At 36.7% G+C, this 18,706-nt stretch overlaps 1 protein-coding gene and 2 pseudogenes across 1 annotated transcript; all 3 read left to right on the top strand.

The window, feature by feature from the left end:
* Positions 1-1,040: 1,040 nt before the first annotated feature.
* LOC120010979 lies at positions 1,041-4,693 on the top strand (annotated as a pseudogene).
* A 3,832-nt stretch (positions 4,694-8,525) lies between these two features.
* On the top strand, positions 8,526-11,699 carry LOC120010974 (annotated as a pseudogene).
* A 938-nt stretch (positions 11,700-12,637) lies between these two features.
* Positions 12,638-17,507, top strand: LOC120010969 (serine carboxypeptidase 1-like). The gene is made up of 12 exons (XM_038861943.1): positions 12,638-12,742; positions 12,991-12,993; positions 13,777-13,864; positions 14,078-14,131; positions 14,445-14,771; positions 15,078-15,185; positions 15,282-15,556; positions 15,667-15,918; positions 16,111-16,217; positions 16,303-16,395; positions 16,553-16,658; positions 17,281-17,507. Exons 1-12 carry the CDS (start codon positions 12,638-12,640, stop codon positions 17,425-17,427), a joined length of 1,665 nt encoding a protein of 554 aa, XP_038717871.1. The 3' UTR covers positions 17,428-17,507.
* Positions 17,508-18,706: the final 1,199 nt, after the last annotated feature.

The raw sequence follows: 18,706 nt of genomic DNA, 5'->3' as shown, positions 1-18,706 counted from the left end.
CTCCTTGATTTTTCTTCTCCTCTTGCCTCTTTCTCTCTTCCTTCAATGTTGTCTTGTATTCCTTCCTCTCTTTTCTCCCCCCCCCCCCTTTCTTCTCTCCCTAGCTCTCTATTTATAGGAAATTATGAGCTATCCATCCATTGAGAATTTTCAAACCAAAAATGTTGAATGGCCAAATATGTCAAAGGAAGAGATGTCACCACCATTGAAAAATAGAGTGTTGCACATGGCTATCCATCCATTGAGAATTTTCAAACCAAAAATGTTGAATGGCCAACCATGTCAAAGTAAGAGATGTCACCACCATTGAAAAATAGTGTTGCACATGGCCAATTTGTACTATAAAAATGATGGTGATGCATGGAATGATGTCAAGATGGTAGTGGACACAAGCAAATGTGCTCTTCACGAACTGGGCCAACAAATGTTGAACATGGGTTGGTATGAATTGGGCCTGAAAATATAAAAAAAACAAATATAAAGTGAGTGAAAATGATATTTACATTTTATGGTATAATACTCACTTTAAGCCCTAATTATCTAACAAATGCCTTAGTAATTCATTATTAAAAGTGTACATTTTTGGCACTTATCACTTACCTGTCATCAATGTTGTGCGGACTATTCTGATGACCTGAAATTTATTCTCACTCAACTGTCCGAATCACATGTTAGGCTAGGACCTGGGTGGTTCCTTTTCCTCAGTCACAAAAAAATAAAATAAAATTGTTAATGGGCCAAAAGAAAATTGATCCAGCCCAATTTAACGAGAACAAGGGCATCCAAAAACTTTCGGCCCTACAACCCCTTGTGCATGCAGCGCCGTGACCAAATTCAGGGTAGTTTGCGCAAATAGAGTTTCAAACTCTTCACCTGCATCGTCTAAATTGCTAACCAATCCATAGCTTGCCACTTGAACTCCGGACAAATGTAAGATTCATCAATGGCCTACAATCTTCGAGGAGGAAGTAAGATGATATTATGTATACATGCACATTCACATACAAACATCTGTGATCAAATTGACCTAAATAAGCATAATGTTCACACTAGAACTAAGGAATACTGTCAAGGCATATGAGAAAAGTTGCGGTAAAAAGTGGTCACTCTGAAACCTGAAGTTTTACCCAGAACTTGTGTTTTAGGGATCCTTGTAAAACCTCAGGCGTTGTTGTTCCTTCATCTTTTGTCCGCTTCACATACTACAATTGATGAAGAATCCTAAGAGAATTTTCCAAATTATTTTCTAATCAGCACAAGCTGGTTATTTTCTTGTAATCAGATTCGGCAGATACAAAAGAAGAAGAAGTAATTAAATACTTCCAAAGAGAGAAACATCCAGCAAATACTACATTTTTATGAACAAGAGTACATTTTTGAATACCTGACCGTGGCCGGCTGGTTAATGTCTGTCATTGTTTGTCCTTCGTCACCAACACATTGTTGAACTACTTGGCCTTAAAAAATCCCTGAAGAACCAAAAGACAAATCAAATCACCTTGTTATTGCCATACTATGTTGTTATAAATAGAATTATGAAGCACAATGCCATGATAAGAGGGGGATCAAGATGATGAAGCTAACCCTTAAACTCTCTACATGGCTACTCTGCTATTCCTGCCTTGCAGCTTTTCTTATATGTTGTGAAGCCAACCAGGGTGAGACGCTATACAAATTTCTGGAAACCAAAAGATCAGAATATCGTCCTCTTGCACATCCTTGGCAAGAGTTACATGCCGCAAAAAACAACTCCAATGTGTACGTTGGCCCTCAAGAAGGCTTGATGCAATTGGACAAGATTTATGCGCTGCCTGGGCAACCAATTGGTGTGGATTTTGAGTAGTATGCAGGCTATGTCACGGTCAATCCACAAGCAGGCAGAGCACTTTTTTATTACTTTGCTGAGTCCCCACAAAACTCTTCGACCAAGCCATTGGTTTTGTGGTTAAATGGAGGTATTAAGCTTTAATGACATTCTATCATCATTGTCCCTTTCATCATGCAGTCATGTCAAAATGCATAATTTAACTTTGTCAGCAACTATATTTACTGTATACTATGGTAACAGATTTTACATGATGTGAACATCATTATCATGTAAAAGCATCGTAGATTTCATCAGTCTATCACATATTTTCCAACTCCATTGGCATGAGCCTTTTTCGAGTCTTTTAAACAGGAATACTAATATATGCATATGTTGAAAGGAAGTAGAGTTTCATAATATGATAGCTTTGTCAATGGATGGTACCTGGGATAACAGGACCTGGATGTTCTTCATTTGGGCATGGAGCAGTGACTGAACTAGGGCCCTTCAGAGTAAACAGTGACGGCAAAACATTGTTCCGCAACGACTATGCATGGAACAATGGTAAGGAGAATTTTCTTATCTAGCATAGACTCCGAATTCATAATTTGTTCTAAAATATTAGAAAATCACACTCACTGTTTCTGTGATCAATGGCAGTGGCAAATGTAATATTCTTGGAATCACCAGCAGGGGTAGGCTTTTCTTATTCAAATACACGATCTGATTATAACCGCTCCGGAGATAAAACTACCGCAGCTGATGCCTATACCTTTCTTGTCAACTGGCTTGAAAGGTTCCCACAATACAAATCCCGAGATTTTTACATTACAGGAGAAAGCTACGCTGGTCATTATGTGCCTCAGCTTGCGTATACCATTCTGCTCAACAACAAATACACACAACAAACTGTCATTAATCTCAAAGGCATTGCTGTATGTTCATAAAAAGTTTGAATAGACGTCTTCTTTGCTTAAAAATTTACATATGAAAGGCAAAAGTAATTATTGTCTTATCAGTCCTAACTAGGATGATATGCACGCAGATCGGAAATGCATGGATTGATGATTATACGAACAGTAAAGGGATCTTTGATCATTGGTGGACACATGCCTTGATCTCAGATCAAACCATTGAAGCCATCCATCAATATTGTGATTTTGCAGGAGAAGTATATTCAGATGAATGTATGTACTATACAAAAAAGGCCTCAAATGAGAGGGGACACATTGATACCCTCAATATTTATGCTCCACTTTGCCTTAAACCTTCATCGAAGAAAGGCTCAACCGGTTCTGTAAGTGTTCCAAGATTTCGGTACATTTAGTACTTTCTTAAAGTAGTTGCAATCTTAAATTTGTCTTCCTCTTAGAAACCAATACTAACATCAGTAAGTTTTGATTCTAGAATCTTGAGCTGCAAGACGTTCGTATAGCTTTTTATTAACACCTACAAGGTCCAATTAGTCTAAGATATTTCTTTTAAATAGGTCCATGATAATGATCCTTGTTCAGACTTCTACGTCGAGTCTTATTTGAACACTCCAGAGGTGCAAATGGCACTCCACACAAATAAGATAACATGGAGCGGCTGCAGGTACTCACCAGTTCGAGCATGTCCCAATTTTGAGATATAATTATACGAATATGACTTACATATATTCTAATGTATGATTGAGCAGCGGAAAAATCACGAAATGGATTGATAGTCCAACAACTATCCTACCCATCATTAAGAACCTCATGAGGGATGGCATGAGAGTGTGGATATATAGGTATGATAAACTTAAATAAATTATGACTACTAAACATATCATCTAATCTAAATACAATGAAGAAGAATGTTATCATTTGGTAATTTATTGACAATATTAGGGCAGAGTTCAGAAATGAGTCAACAAATGTTTTAACAATCGGATATTACCTTTGCAGCGGAGATCTAGATGCTCAAGTGCCAATTACATCATCCAGGTATTCAATAGACAGCCTCAATCTTCCTATCAAGACTGCTTGGCATCCTTGGAACATCAATAACGAGGTAGTAATATAATATCACTGACTCAATTTTCCTCTTTCTTGCTTTCTTTTGATCCCCTCCCTCCACATCAGAACAGTGTGCCCCAAAAAATGACAATAACTACCACAAGTTAGTTCAACTCCACGAATTTTGATTCGAACAGTAGTTTTTTATATGAGCTAGCTTGAGCTGATACAGAAAACCATGCATCTGTAGACACGTCACATGTCCTTTTGTTCAAAGACTAGTGTATGAAGTTTTACAAAAAATTGAAGCCATGCTATCATCTAACTCAGAACCACTGGGTCTAATGTATTCATGGAGATTAAGATTCCAGCATTGGAACTCTTTTACAGTGTATTCACTGCAGAGGCATATGCAATTGAGACGAGAAAAACCATGCTCTAAAAATTGGAACAAAAAGAAAATAACTATGACGGGTTAGCCAAAGGCATGTGAATTCATAAGCTTTCTAAAGTAAAATTATTCCTCACAGCAGAACAACAAATTTTTATTTTATTTTTGAGTAAGGAAAATAAAAACTAAATTTAGAAATAAAAGCAACAGCTCGAAGAGGTGTTATCCCTATATCTTCTTCACTGGATTAGTGACATGAAATATTATAAACTTTGCATGGCAACAGGTTGGAGGGTATGTAGTTGCATATGAAGGGTTGACGTTAGCTACAGTTAGAGGAGCAGGGCTCATGGTTCCAAGAGATCAACCGGAACGTGCACTCACCATGTTTTCATCATTCCTTGAAGGAAGTCTCCCTCTTTCTGCACCATGACTCTACTGATATTCCCCAAATAAAAAACGCACGCGCGCAGCATGCCCATTGATTTCATATTCAAAGCATATTTTCTAAATGTTTTTTCACTTGCTTCTACTCAATAAAGTCTTGTCTAATGTCTATCTCTCAGCATTTTACAGTTGGATCAATGTCTCAAAAAAGGGTAATTTTTGTTCTTTCTTACTGACCCCCGAATGTATGTGGTAGCGCGTTAAGAGGTTACATTTTCCCAATGAAAGGAGCAAAGCATAAGTTTCCAAGCCACCAACCAAAGCAGACACTACAATGACCTTTCCAAATGCTTCAAAAAAGTTCTCTCTCATCCTTCTCTCCAAGGCCTTTATCCAGGCCTGATAATAGTCCCCCGAAAGTTAGTTATGCAATTAGGAATGAGAATGAAACCCTTACTATTAAAAAACACCAAAAGTGAACTATAATGAAAAAAAGCAAATTTATTACTAATTACAGCAAGAGAGACAAAAAAGTAGATTAAGCATTACAAAGAAACCCTTAAGAATATTCCAGCGACTAGATGCTACCCCATCCATATATATATATATATATATAGTTATATATATTTATATTTATATTTATATTTATATATGTGCAATCTTTTAAAAACCAATTTGAATGATTATGGTTCACAATCTTGTTTAATTAATTGAGTCCTGGTATATGCATGTTTTGGAGAGAATATGCAAGTTTTGACTGGGAACTAGAAATAGAAGATACCGTTGTTTGGTTATCTTCCAGAGTCAAAATAATGTCAAAGACCATATATTATGAGAAATTATCACAAAAATTTGCAAATGCACTGAAACAGTGGCAATTGTTGTGGAGAAAAGCTCGTATAATTATCCTGGAAAAACCATCCTGAAGTAGCTCAAACAACTTAGTAGAAATTGCTTAAAACATCATTCCATTAATTGTATAAATTATAAAATCACCTTAAAATGTGTTAAAGCAGCTGAATTTTGTGCCCCCAAGAGCTAGTGAAATTTGATGGATAAGCCACTTGGAGCCCGTTGGGAAATTTCCTGTGCTGTAACATAAGCCCTGTAACTGCTCCAGGATTAAACGACATACCCTTCTATCAGCTGTTTAATCACTTGGAGCCAAGCCAGTAATAGTGGGTTCATAATAAATTGTTTTCTAATGAACTTTCTTGTCATCAGATTGGACTATTATTAAATAGAATTTGAAGTCTCCATAAGAATCTCCTAATCAGGAGGAACATATAGCATACACAACATAGTAAAATATGTTCAAAAGATACAAACAAATAAAAATTTGTAGGTAGAGGTTGGTGATTTTTGTTGTCATCAGGTTTGACTGCTATTAAACAAAATTTAATTAAAGTTCCATAAGAATCTCCTAATCAATAAATATACTGTAGAGTGTAGACAAAACAAATAAATTTGTTCAAGAGATACAAATAAAAAAATATATATACTTCCAAAGCAAGACCATATCCCAACTATTACCTTTCTAAGAAACCAAATTACATATTTATAATACCTGGCCGGTTGGACTGTAAGTTTCATAGATTGTCGCAGGTGCATTGCTGGATTACTGGTCCTTCCAAAATCCCTGAAGAACCAAAAGAAAAAGTAAATGATCACCTTGCTATTGCCTACCACCGTTGTTAATAATTAACTTGTGGAATTCATACGTGGTTTGTTTTGCACCTCGTGAGCTTGGAGCTTGAGGTACTACCTTGACCCTGATAAGAAATATTTGGTCACCCGGAGACGAACACGGCAACGGACATACATTTCCAGTAGCTTGACGCAGCCAAGAAGATATCACTGAAACTAGGTTTTCTCTTTCAGCGTTCAATCTTCTCAAATTTCAAAAACAGAAGTCAAGACTCAAGAGAATAAATCAGAGTCTGATTTCCGAGTTATCCACGCCATATGGCGCAATTTGCACTCGAATCCTCACTCGCCAAAAATATGCATGTGAAGAATAAAAGGAACCGCCAACAGGCAATCTTCCCGTCTTTGCGGACGAGCCAGGTCTAACTGGGCTTCTCCAAGTTCTAGCCCTACTTACTAATAAATAAACGGAACCTAAAATAGATTGGGCTCCACTCATTGCAGATAATCAGATATGTCCTTTTCTCAAACTTTTATATTTATTTTTTTTAAGCATTTACCCACCGCACGGGTATCGACTTGATCTAAAACGCCTATCACATAGTTCGAGCTGTGATAATCCGGTCTAATTTAAAACTGGCTCAGAGATCATAAAATAACCATTGGACTAGGGCTTTCCCAGTCAAAAAAAAATCTCAAGCTTGTTCAATAACTTCGTTTATCACTGCAGACTCAGTTTCCTAGTTTGTTGGGTTGGCTGAAAACAACCAATCACTGACCCTTTTTTTATTAGAAACATTTCAGACTGGTACTTTTAAGAAGACTTTTGGACATCTAGGTCCACTCAAAAAACACATGGACACATAAGTACCCATGAAAATGTCAATTACATCACTATCCTCGCTATATATAATTCATTGGAAAATATCGACGGTTCGTTACATCACTATCGTCGTTAGACTCCCCTCATCGAGACGCACAATACTCAGTCACATTCTGTCCAAAATGGCCACCGAAAAGGGAGACCAGAAGTTGTCTCGTTTTGCTCGTGTAATGTTATTGTTCATGATTATGTTATTGTTTCAAACAAAAACATAGACATTAAAAAGTCCATCTACGTCATATAATGCTAATATTTTGATTGTATAATTTTACAGTTTCAAAAAATAGAGGATTAAAAAAATAGGTCAAAATTATATGACATTTGCTACAAAAGAAATTGGATGGCAAGCCCAATTTGACAAGTAGTAACTTGAACGGGTGTTCTATAGACATTCTGGTCATCCTATTTATGAGTGCAAAATAAATTGAACCAGACAAATCTATTAAAAACACACCACAGATAAATCTATTCAAAACACACCAATGTCCGTAGCTCAAGCACTATTGTGGACATCGTATTGTTAATGGCAACCATGGAGTAATAACTCAGTTGTTTATTTCTGGACTAAAGATGGATGACGCTAAGATCGAGAGTTTGAACCAACTAAGAGTATTTCCTTGTTACATGAGCCAGCCCCTACAATTCCTTGTGCACGCCATGGCCAAATCCAAGGTATTTTGCGCAAATTGAGTTTCAAACTCTTCACCCACATCGTCTAAACTGCTAACCAATTCATAGCTTGCTACTTGAACTCCCAACAAGTGTAAGATTCATCAATGGCCTACAAGTTTCGAGGAGGAAGTAAGATGATATTACGTGTGTGTGTGTGTATATATATATATGCACATTCGCATACAAGAAAAGTTCATCTTGTTTCAACGTCTGCGAGTCAAAATTGACCTAAAGAAGCATAATGTTTACACCAGACCTAAGGAATACTATTATGGTATATATATATAACAAAAGTTGCGGTTACAATTGGTCCCTCATAAACCAAAATGTACCCAGAAGCCAGAACTTGTGTTTTAGGGTTTCTTGTAAAACCTCGGGCGTTATTGTTCTTCCATCTTTTGTCCGCTTCACATACTACAATTCACTAAGAATCGATCGTCGTAGAACAATCCTAAGAGAATTTTCTTGTGATCAGGTCCGGCAAAGACAAAAGAAGAAAAAGTAATTAAATACTTCCAAAGAAATAAACATCCGGCAAATACTACATTGTTAAGAAACCAAGGTAAATTTTTTAATACTTGGCAAGCTGGTCAATGTCTCATTGATTGTTGATTGTCACCAACACATTGCTGAACTACTTGGCCTTTAAAAAATCCCTGAAGAACCAAAAGACAAGTCAAATAACTTTGTTATTGCCATACTATGTTGTTATAAATAGAATTATGAAGTGCAATGCCATGATAAGAGGGCAACAAGATGATGAAGCTAACCCTTAAACTTTCAACATGGCTACTCTGCTATTCCTGCCTTGCAGCTTTTCTTATATGTTGTGAAGCCAACCAGGATGAGACGCTATACAAATTTCTGGAATCCAAAAGATCATAATATCCTCCTCTTGCACATCCTTGGCAAGAGTTACATGCCGCAAAAAACTACTCCAATGTGTACATTGGCCCTCAAGAAGGCTTGATGCAATTGGACAAGATTTATGCGTTGCCTGGGCAACCAATTGGTGTGGATTTTGAGCAGTATGCAGGCTATGTCACAGTAGATCCACAAGCAGGCAGATCACTTTTTTATTACTTTGCTGAGTCCCCACAAAACTCTTCGACGAAGCCATTGGTTTTGTGGTTAAATGGAGGTAATAGGCTTTAATGACATTCTATCATCATGCAGTTATGTCAAAATGCATAATTGAACTTTCTCAGCAACTATATTTACTATATACTATGATCCGCAGAGTTTACATGATGTGAACATCATTATCATGTAAAAGCATCGTATATTTCATCATATTTTCCAACTCCATTGGCATGAGCCTTTTTCGAGTCTTTTAAACAGGAATACTAATATATGCATATGTTGAAAGGAAGTAGAGTTTCATAATCTGATAGCTTCGTCAATGGATGATACCTGGGATAACAGGACCTGGATGTTCTTCATTTGGGCTTGGAGCAATGACTGAACTAGGGCCCTTCAGAGTAAACAGTGACGGCAAAACATTGTTCCGCAACGACTATGCATGGAACAATGGTAAGGAGAATTTTCTTATCTAGCATAAACTTCGTGTTCGTAATTTGTTTCTACAATATTAGAAAATCAAACTCACTGATTGCGTGATCAATGGCAGTGGCAAATGTAATATTCTTGGAATCACCAGCAGGGGTAGGCTTTTCTTATTCAAATACACCATCTGATTATAACAACACCGGAGATAAAAGTACCGCATATGATGCCTACACCTTTCTTGTCAACTGGCTTGAAAGGTTCCTATAATACAAAACCCGAGATTTTTACATAACAGGAGAAAGCTACGCTGGTCATTATGTGCCTCAGCTTGCGTATACCATTCTGCTCAACAACAAAAACACACAACGAACTGTCATTAATGTCAAAGGCATTGCTGTAAGTTCATAAAAAGTTTGAATAGACGTCTTCTTTGCTTAAAAATTTACATACGAAAGGCAAAAGTAATTATTGTCTTATCAGTCCTAACTAAGATGATATGTACGCAGATTGGAAATGCATGGATTGTTGATGATACGGACAGCAAGGGGCTCTTTGATCATTGGTGGACACATGCCTTGATCTCAGATCAAACCATTGAAGCCATCCACCAGTATTGTGATTTTGCGAAAGAAGTATATTCAAATGAATGTATGTACTATACAGAAAAGGCCTCAAATGAGACGGGAGACATTGATATTTACAATATCTATGCTCCACTTTGCCTTAAACCTTCATCGAAGAAAGGCTCAACCGGTTCTGTAAGTGTTCCAAAATTTCGATACATTTAGTACTTTCTTAAAGTAGTTGCAATCTTACCACTCCAAATACATAACACATGGTGCATTAAAATTACATGCTTCCTATGACATCCCATAGTTTCATACATGATGTGTTATTAATACTGGTTTCGAAGCCTCATTTGCAAAATTTGTCTTCCTCTTAGCAACCAATACTAACATCAGCAAGTTTTGATTCTAGAATCCTGAGCTGGAAGATGTTCGTAGCTTTTTATTAACACCTACAAGTCCAATTAGTCTAAGATATCTCTTTTAAATAGGTCCATGATAATGATCCTTGTTCAGACTTCTACGTCGAGTCTTATTTGAACACTCCAGAGGTGCAAATGGCACTCCATACAAATAAGATAATATGGAGCGGCTGCAGGTACTCACCAGCCCGAGCATGTCCCAGTTTTGAGATATAATTCTACGAATATGACTTAACATATATTCTAATGTATGATTGAGCAGCCGAAAAATCATGAAATGGATTGATAGCCCAACAACTATCCTACCCATCATCAAGAACCTCATGAGGGATGGCATGAGAGTGTGGATATACAGGTATGAGAAACTTCAGCATAATCAAATTTGGACTAGAGAAATTTTACCTACTCTTCATTGAAGACTTAAATATATTCTGGCTACTACACATATCATCTAATCTAAATACAATGAAGAAGAATGTTATCATTTGGTAATTTATTGACAATATTAGGGATGAGTTGAGAAATGAGTCAACAAATATTTTAACAATCGGATATTACCTTTGCAGCGGAGATCTAGATGCTCGAGTGCCAATTACATCATCCAGGTATTCAATAGACAGCCTCAATCTTCCTATCAAGACTGCTTGGCATCCATGGAACATCAATAACGAGGTAGAAATATAATATCACCGACTCAATTTTCTTCTTTCTTGCTTTTTTTGATCCTCCTCCCTCCACATCAGAACGGTGTGCCCCACAAAATGTCACTAACTACCACAAACTAGTTCAACTCCATGAAATTTGATTCTAACAGTAGTTTTTTTTATACGAGCCAGCTTGAACTGATTCAGCAAACCTTGCATCAGTAGATAAATCACATGTCCTTTTGTTCAAATACTAGTGTATGAAGTTTTACAAAAAATTGAAGCCATGCTATCATGTAACTTAGAACCACTGGGTCTAATGTATTTATGGAGGTTAAGATTCCAGCATTGGAACTCTTTCACAGTGCATGCTCTGCGGAGCATATGCAACTGAGAGGAGGAAAACAATGTTCTGAAAATTGGAACAAAAAGAAAATAACTATGACTGGTTAGCCAAAGACACGTAAATTCATAAGCTTTAAAGTAAAATTATACCTCATAGCAGAACATCCGGGTTTTTTTTTCTTGAGAAATAAAAGCAACAGTTAAAAGAGGTGTTATCCTTGTATCTTCTTCACTGAATTAGTGACATCAAATATTATAAACTTTGCATGGCAACAGGTTGGAGGGTATGTAGTTGCATATGAAGGGTTGACATTAGCTACAGTTAGAGGAGCAGGGCACATGGTTCCAAGAGATCAACCGGAACGTGCACTCACCATGTTTTCATCATTCCTTGAAGGAAGTCTCCCTCCTTCTGCACCATGACTCTACTGATATTCCACAAATAAAAATGCACGCGCGCAGCGGGCCCATTGACTTCATATTCAAAGCATATTTCCTGAATGTTTTTTCACTTGCTTCTACTCAATAAAGTCTCGTCTAATGTCAATCTATTAGCATTTTACAGTTGGATCAATGTCTCGAAAAGGATAGTGTTTTTTCTTTGTTACTGAACCTCGACGTATATGGTAGCATATGAAGAGGTTATATTTTCCCAGTGAAAGGGACAAAGCATAAGTTTCTAAGCCATCAACCAAAGCAGACATTACAATGACCTCACCAAATGCTTCAAAAAAATTCTCCCTCATTCTTCTCCAGGGCCCTTATCCAGGCTGATAATTGTCCCTCCAGAAGTTAGTTATGGAATTAGGAATGAAAATGAACCCCTTACTATTAAAAAACACCAAAATTGAACTATAATAAAAAAAAGAACATTAAGCACTAATTACAGCAAGAGGGAAAATAAAGTTGTGCTCACGATGGATTTTCTGAATGTTTTTTCTCACTTATTTCTTCTACTCCACTTAAGCCTTCTCAGTTGTCAATCTATTGCATTTAATCACTGTTTTAAAATAGTAACATCTTTTCTTCACAATTGATAGGAGTATGTGGCGGCACTCGAGTTAAAAGAGCAGAGCATAGGTTTCCAAACTAACGATGACCTTATCAAATCTACCAAAATTTATATATGCAATTAGGGATGCAATTGAAACGCTTAATAATTAACTTGCCGAAGCCATACCTGGTTTGTTTTGCACCTCGTGAGCTTGGAACCGGAGGTACTCCCTTAACACTGATAAGAAAGCTTTGGTCACTCGGAGACTAACACGCCAACGGACAGACATTCTAGTAGCTTGACGCAACCAAGAAGATATCACTGAAACTAGGGTTTTCTTCTTTCAGCGTTTCAATCTTTTCAAATTTCAAAAACTGAAGTCAAGAGAATGAATCAGTCTTATTTCCGAGTTATCCACGCCATAAGGCGTGATTTGCACTCGAATCCTCGGTCGCCAAAATTACATATGAAGAATAAAAGGAATCGCCAACGGGCAATCTCATGTCTTTGCGAACGGGCTAACTGGGCTTCTCCAAGTTCTGGCCCAGCTTATTAACAAATAAACGAAACCTACAAGGCTATAGTACAGATTGGGCTCCGCTCATGTCCTCGTACCGGATTCTCAAGCTAGTTCAATATCTTCGTTTATTATTTTTTTAGTTAAAATCACTCATAAATCATTTTTTAGTGTTTTTTTTTTGGTGTTATTGAGTATTTTGATCATTCTAATGTTGAATATAGAAGGTTTTCAAAAAAAAAAATCTTAAATCTTAAACCTAAATCCTAAACTCCAAATTCTAAACCCTAAATCCTAACTACTACATTAAACCATAAATCCTTAACCGTAACCCCAAAATCCTAAACATTAAACACTAAATTCTAATAACACAAAAAATAAAAACATTATTTGGAGGGATTTGGGTTGTAAGCCTATAATTACAACTAGTTACAGCCAAACTAACTACAACCACACTTTTTTGTAGACTTAAAATGGATGACGTTAAGGTCGAGAGTTCGAACCAACAAAGAGTATTTCCTTGTTACATAAGTTTGCCCACTTTCGAGATGTGGTTAGGAGCCCTATTTCACCCACATGGGTTTCAACCCAATTTCATCTATCGTAAGCTTGATACGAACTGTTCTGATGGCCCGAAGCTTATGCCCACTCATCTGTTGAAACTCCAAACTCCAAAGGGCATGTTGCATTGGGTGGTTCTTTAATCATCAACAATAAAAACTATTGGTAATGGGTCAAAAAATATCGATCCAGCCCAATTTAACTAGAACAAGGGTATCCAAAACTTTCAGCCCTACAACTCCTTTTGCATGCCATCTTGCCTTGACATAGCCAAATCATGGGTATTTTGCGCAAATAGAGTTTCAAACTCTTCACCCACATCGTCTAAACTGCTAACTAATTCATATCTTGCTACTTGAACTCCCAACAGCTGTAAGATTCATCAATGGCCTATAAGTTTCGAGGAGGAAGTAGGATGATATTACGTATACATGCACATTCACATACAGGAAAAGTTCATCTCGTTTCAACATCTGCGAGTCAAAATTGACCTAAAGAAGCACAATGTTTACACCAGACCCAAGGAATACTATTATGGTATATATATATAACAAAAGTTGTGGTTAAAATTGGTCCCTCTTAAACCAGAAGTTACTCAGAAGCCAGAACTTGTGTTTTAGGACTTCTTGTAAAACCTCGGGCGTTATTGTTCTGCCATCTTTTGTCCACTTCACATACTACAATTGATTAAGAATCGATCGCAGTCGAACAATCCTAAGAAAATTTTCAATATTTTTTGTTTCTAATCAGCACAAGCTGGTGATTTTCTTGTAATCAGGTCCGGCAGATACAAAAGAAGAGAAAGTAATTAAATACTTCCAAAGCAATAAGCATCCGACAAATACTACATTGTTAAGAAACCAAGGTACATTTTTGAATACCAGGCCAGCTGGTCAATGTCTCATTGAGTGTTGATTGTCACCAGCACATTGTTGAACTACTTGACCTTTAAAAAATCCCTGAAGAACCAAAAGACAAATCAAATAACTTTGTTATTGCCATACTATGTTGTTATAAATAGAATTATGAAGCGCAGTGCCATGGTAAGAGGGCATCAAGATGATGAAGCTAACCCTTAAACTCTCTACATGGCTACTATGCTATTCCTGCCTTGCAGCTTTTCTTATATGTTGCGAAGCCAACCAGGGTGAGACGCTATACAAATTTCTGGAATCCAAAAGATCATACTATCGTTCTCTTGCACATCCTTGGCAAGAGTTACATGCCGCAAAAAACTACTCCAATGTGTACATTGGCCCTCAAGAAGGCTTGATGCAATTGGACAAGATTTATGCGTTGCCGGGGCAACCAATTGGTGTGGATTTTGAGCAGTATGCAGGCTATGTCACAGTAGATCCACAAGCGGGCAGAGCACTCTTTTATTACTTTGCTGAGTCCCCACAAAACTCTTCGACCAAGCCATTGGTTTTGTGGTTAAATGGAGGTATTAGGCTTTAATGACATTCTATCATCATTGTCCCTTTCATCATGCAGTTATGTCAAAATGCATAATTTAACTTTGTCAGCAACTATATTTACTGTATACTATGGTAACATATTTTACATGATGTGAACATCATTATCATGTAAAAGCATCGTAGATTTCATCTGTCTAACACATATTTCCAACTCCGTTGGCATGAGCCTTTTTCGAGTCTTTTAAAGAGGAATACTAATATATGCATATGTTGAAGGAAGTAGAGTTTCATAATCTGATAGCTTTGTCAATGGATGATACCTGGGATAACAGGACCTGGATGTTCTTCATTTGGGTATGGAGCAATGACTGAACTAGGGCCCTTCAGAGTAAATAGTGATGGCAAAACATTGTTCCGCAATGACTATGCATGGAACAACGGTAAGGAGAATTTTCTTATCTAGCATAGACTCCGAATTCATAATTTGTTCTAAAATATTAGAAAATCACACTCACTGTTTCTGTGATCAATGGCAGTGGCAAATGTAATATTCTTGGAATCACCAGCAGGGGTAGGCTTTTCTTATTCAAATACACGATCTGATTATAACCGCTCCGGAGATAAAACTACCGCAGCTGATGCCTATACCTTTCTTGTCAACTGGCTTGAAAGGTTCCCACAATACAAATCCCGAGATTTTTACATTACAGGAGAGAGCTATGCTGGTCATTATGTGCCTCAGCTTGCGTATACCATTATGCTCAACAACAAATACACGCAACAAACTGTCATTAATCTCAAAGGCATTGCTGTATGTTCATAAAAAGTTTGAATAGACATCTTCTTTGCTTAAAAATTTACATATGAAAGGCAAAAGTAATTATTGTCTTATCAGTCCTAACTAGGATGATATGTATGCAGATCGGAAATGCATGGATTGATGATTATACGAACATCAAAGGGATCTTTGATCATTGGTGGACACATGCCTTGATCTCAGATCAAACCATTGAAGCCATCCATCAATATTGTGATTTTGCAGGAGAAGTATATTCAGATGAATGTATGTACTATACAAAAAAGGCCTCAAATGAGAGGGGACACATTGATACCCTCAATATTTATGCTCCACTTTGCCTTAAACCTTCATCGAAGAAAGGCTCAACCGGTTCTGTAAGTGTTCCAAGATTTCGATACATTTAGTACTTTCTTAAAGTAGTTGCAATCTTAAATTTGTCTTCCTCTTAGAAACCAATACTAACATCAGTAAGTTTTGATTCTAGAATCTTGAGCTGCAAGACGTTCGTATAGCTTTTTATTAACACCTACAAGGTCCAATTAGTCTAAGATATTTCTTTTAAATAGGTCCATGATAATGATCCTTGTTCAGACTTCTACGTCGAGTCTTATTTGAACACTCCAGAGGTGCAAATGGCACTCCACACAAATAAGATAACATGGAGCGGCTGCAGGTACTCACCAGTTCGAGCATGTCCCAATTTTGAGATATAATTATACGAATATGACTTACATATATTCTAATGTATGATTGAGCAGCGGAAAAATCACGAAATGGATTGATAGTCCAACAACTATCCTACCCATCATTAAGAACCTCATGAGGGATGGCATGAGAGTGTGGATATATAGGTATGATAAACTTAAATAAATTATGACTACTAAACATATCATCTAATCTAAATACAATGAAGAAGAATGTTATCATTTGGTAATTTATTGACAATATTAGGGCAGAGTTCAGAAATGAGTCAACAAATGTTTTAACAATCGGATATTACCTTTGCAGCGGAGATCTAGATGCTCAAGTGCCAATTACATCATCCAGGTATTCAATAGACAGCCTCAATCTTCCTATCAAGACTGCTTGGCATCCTTGGAACATCAATAACGAGGTAGTAATATAATATCACTGACTCAATTTTCCTCTTTCTTGCTTTCTTTTGATCCCCTCCCTCCACATCATAACAGTGTGCCCCAAAAAATGACAATAACTACCACAAGTTAGTTCAACTCCACGAATTTTGATTCGAACAGTAGTTTTTTATATGAGCTAGCTTGAGCTGATACAGAAAACCATGCATCTGTAGACACGTCACATGTCCTTTTGTTCAAAGACTAGTGTATGAAGTTTTACAAAAAATTGAAGCCATGCTATCATCTAACTCAGAACCACTGGGTCTAATGTATTCATGGAGATTAAGATTCCAGCATTGGAACTCTTTTACAGTGTATTCACTGCAGAGGCATATGCAATTGAGACGAGAAAAACCATGCTCTAAAAATTGGAACAAAAAGAAAATAACTATGACGGGTTAGCCAAAGGCATGTGAATTCATAAGCTTTCTAAAGTAAAATTATTCCTCACAGCAGAACAACAAATTTTTATTTTATTTTTGAGTAAGGAAAATAAAAACTAAATTTAGAAATAAAAGCAACAGCTCGAAGAGGTGTTATCCCTATATCTTCTTCACCGGATTAGTGACATGAAATATTATAAACTTTGCATGGCAACAGGTTGGAGGGTATGTAGTTGCATATGAAGGGTTGACGTTAGCTACAGTTAGAGGAGCAGGGCTCATGGTTCCAAGAGATCAACCGGAACGTGCACTCACCATGTTTTCATCATTCCTTGAAGGAAGTCTCCCTCTTTCTGCACCATGACTCTACTGATATTCCCCAAATAAAAAACGCACGCGCGCAGCATGCCCATTGATTTCATATTCAAAGCATATTTTCTAAATGTTTTTTCACTTGCTTCTACTCAATAAAGTCTTGTCTAATGTCTATCTCTCAGCATTTTACAGTTGGATCAATGTCTCAAAAAAGGGTAATTTTTGTTCTTTCTTACTGACCCCCGAATGTATGTGGTAGCGCGTTAAGAGGTTACATTTTCCCAATGAAAGGAGCAAAGCATAAGTTTCCAAGCCACCAACCAAAGCAGACACTACAATGACCTTTCCAAATGCTTCAAAAAAGTTCTCTCTCATCCTTCTCTCCAAGGCCTTTATCCAGGCCTGATAATAGTCCCCCGAAAGTTAGTTATGCAATTAGGAATGAGAATGAAACCCTTACTATTAAAAAACACCAAAAGTGAACTATAATGAAAAAAAGCAAATTTATTACTAATTACAGCAAGAGAGACAAAAAAGTAGATTAAGCATTACAAAGAAACCCTTAAGAATATTCCAGCGACTAGATGCTACCCCATCCATATATATATATATATATATATATATATAGTTATATATATTTATATTTATATTTATATTTATATTTATATATGTGCAATCTTTTGAAAACTAATTTGAATGATTATGGTTCACAATCTTGTTTAATTAATTGAGTCCTGGTATATGCATGTTTTGGAGAGAATATGCAAGTTTTGACTGGGAACTAGAAATAGAAGATACCGTTGTTTGGTTATCTTCCAGAGTCAAAATAATGTCAAAGACCATATATTATGAGAATTATCACAAAAATTTGCAAATGCACTGAAACAGTGGCAATTGTTGTGGAGAAAAGCTCGTATAATTATCCTGGAAAAACCATCCTGAAGTAGCTCAAACAACTTAGTAGAAATTGCTTAAAACATCATTCCATTAATTGTATAAATTATAAAATCACCATAAAATGTGTTAAAGCAGCTGAATTTTGTGCCCCCAAGAGCTAGTGAAATTTGATGGATAAGCCACTTGGAGCCCGTTGGGAAATTTCCTGTGCTATAACATAAGCCCTGTAACTGCTCCAGGATTAAATGACATACCCTTCTATCAGCTGTTTAATCACTTGGAGCCAAGCCAGTAATAGTGGGTTCATAATAAATTGTTTTCTAATGAACTTTCTTGTCATCAGATTGGACTATTATTAAATAGAATTTGAAGTCTCCATAAGAATCTCCTAATCAGGAGGAACATATAGCATACACAACACAGTAAAATAT

Source organism: Tripterygium wilfordii, chromosome 2 (genome assembly GCF_013401445.1).
Source record: "Tripterygium wilfordii isolate XIE 37 chromosome 2, ASM1340144v1, whole genome shotgun sequence".
In the NCBI taxonomy this organism is placed as follows: domain Eukaryota; kingdom Viridiplantae; phylum Streptophyta; class Magnoliopsida; order Celastrales; family Celastraceae; genus Tripterygium; species Tripterygium wilfordii.
This window is presented reverse-complemented; position numbering and strand designations above follow the sequence as displayed.

What these genes read in the sequence shown, in the direction of transcription:
- LOC120010969 (XM_038861943.1), top strand. Translation starts at nt 12,638, where the DNA reads ATGAATCAGTCTTATTTCCGAGTTATCCACGCCATAAGGCGTGATTTG. An exon ending in CAGATACAAAAGAAGAGAAA is followed by an intron (nt 14,132 to 14,444) that starts GTAATTAAATAC and finishes CCTGCCTTGCAG; the next exon opens with CTTTTCTTATATGTTGCGAA. An exon ending in CTTGGAACATCAATAACGAG is followed by an intron (nt 16,659 to 17,280) that starts GTAGTAATATAA and finishes GCATGGCAACAG; the next exon opens with GTTGGAGGGTATGTAGTTGC.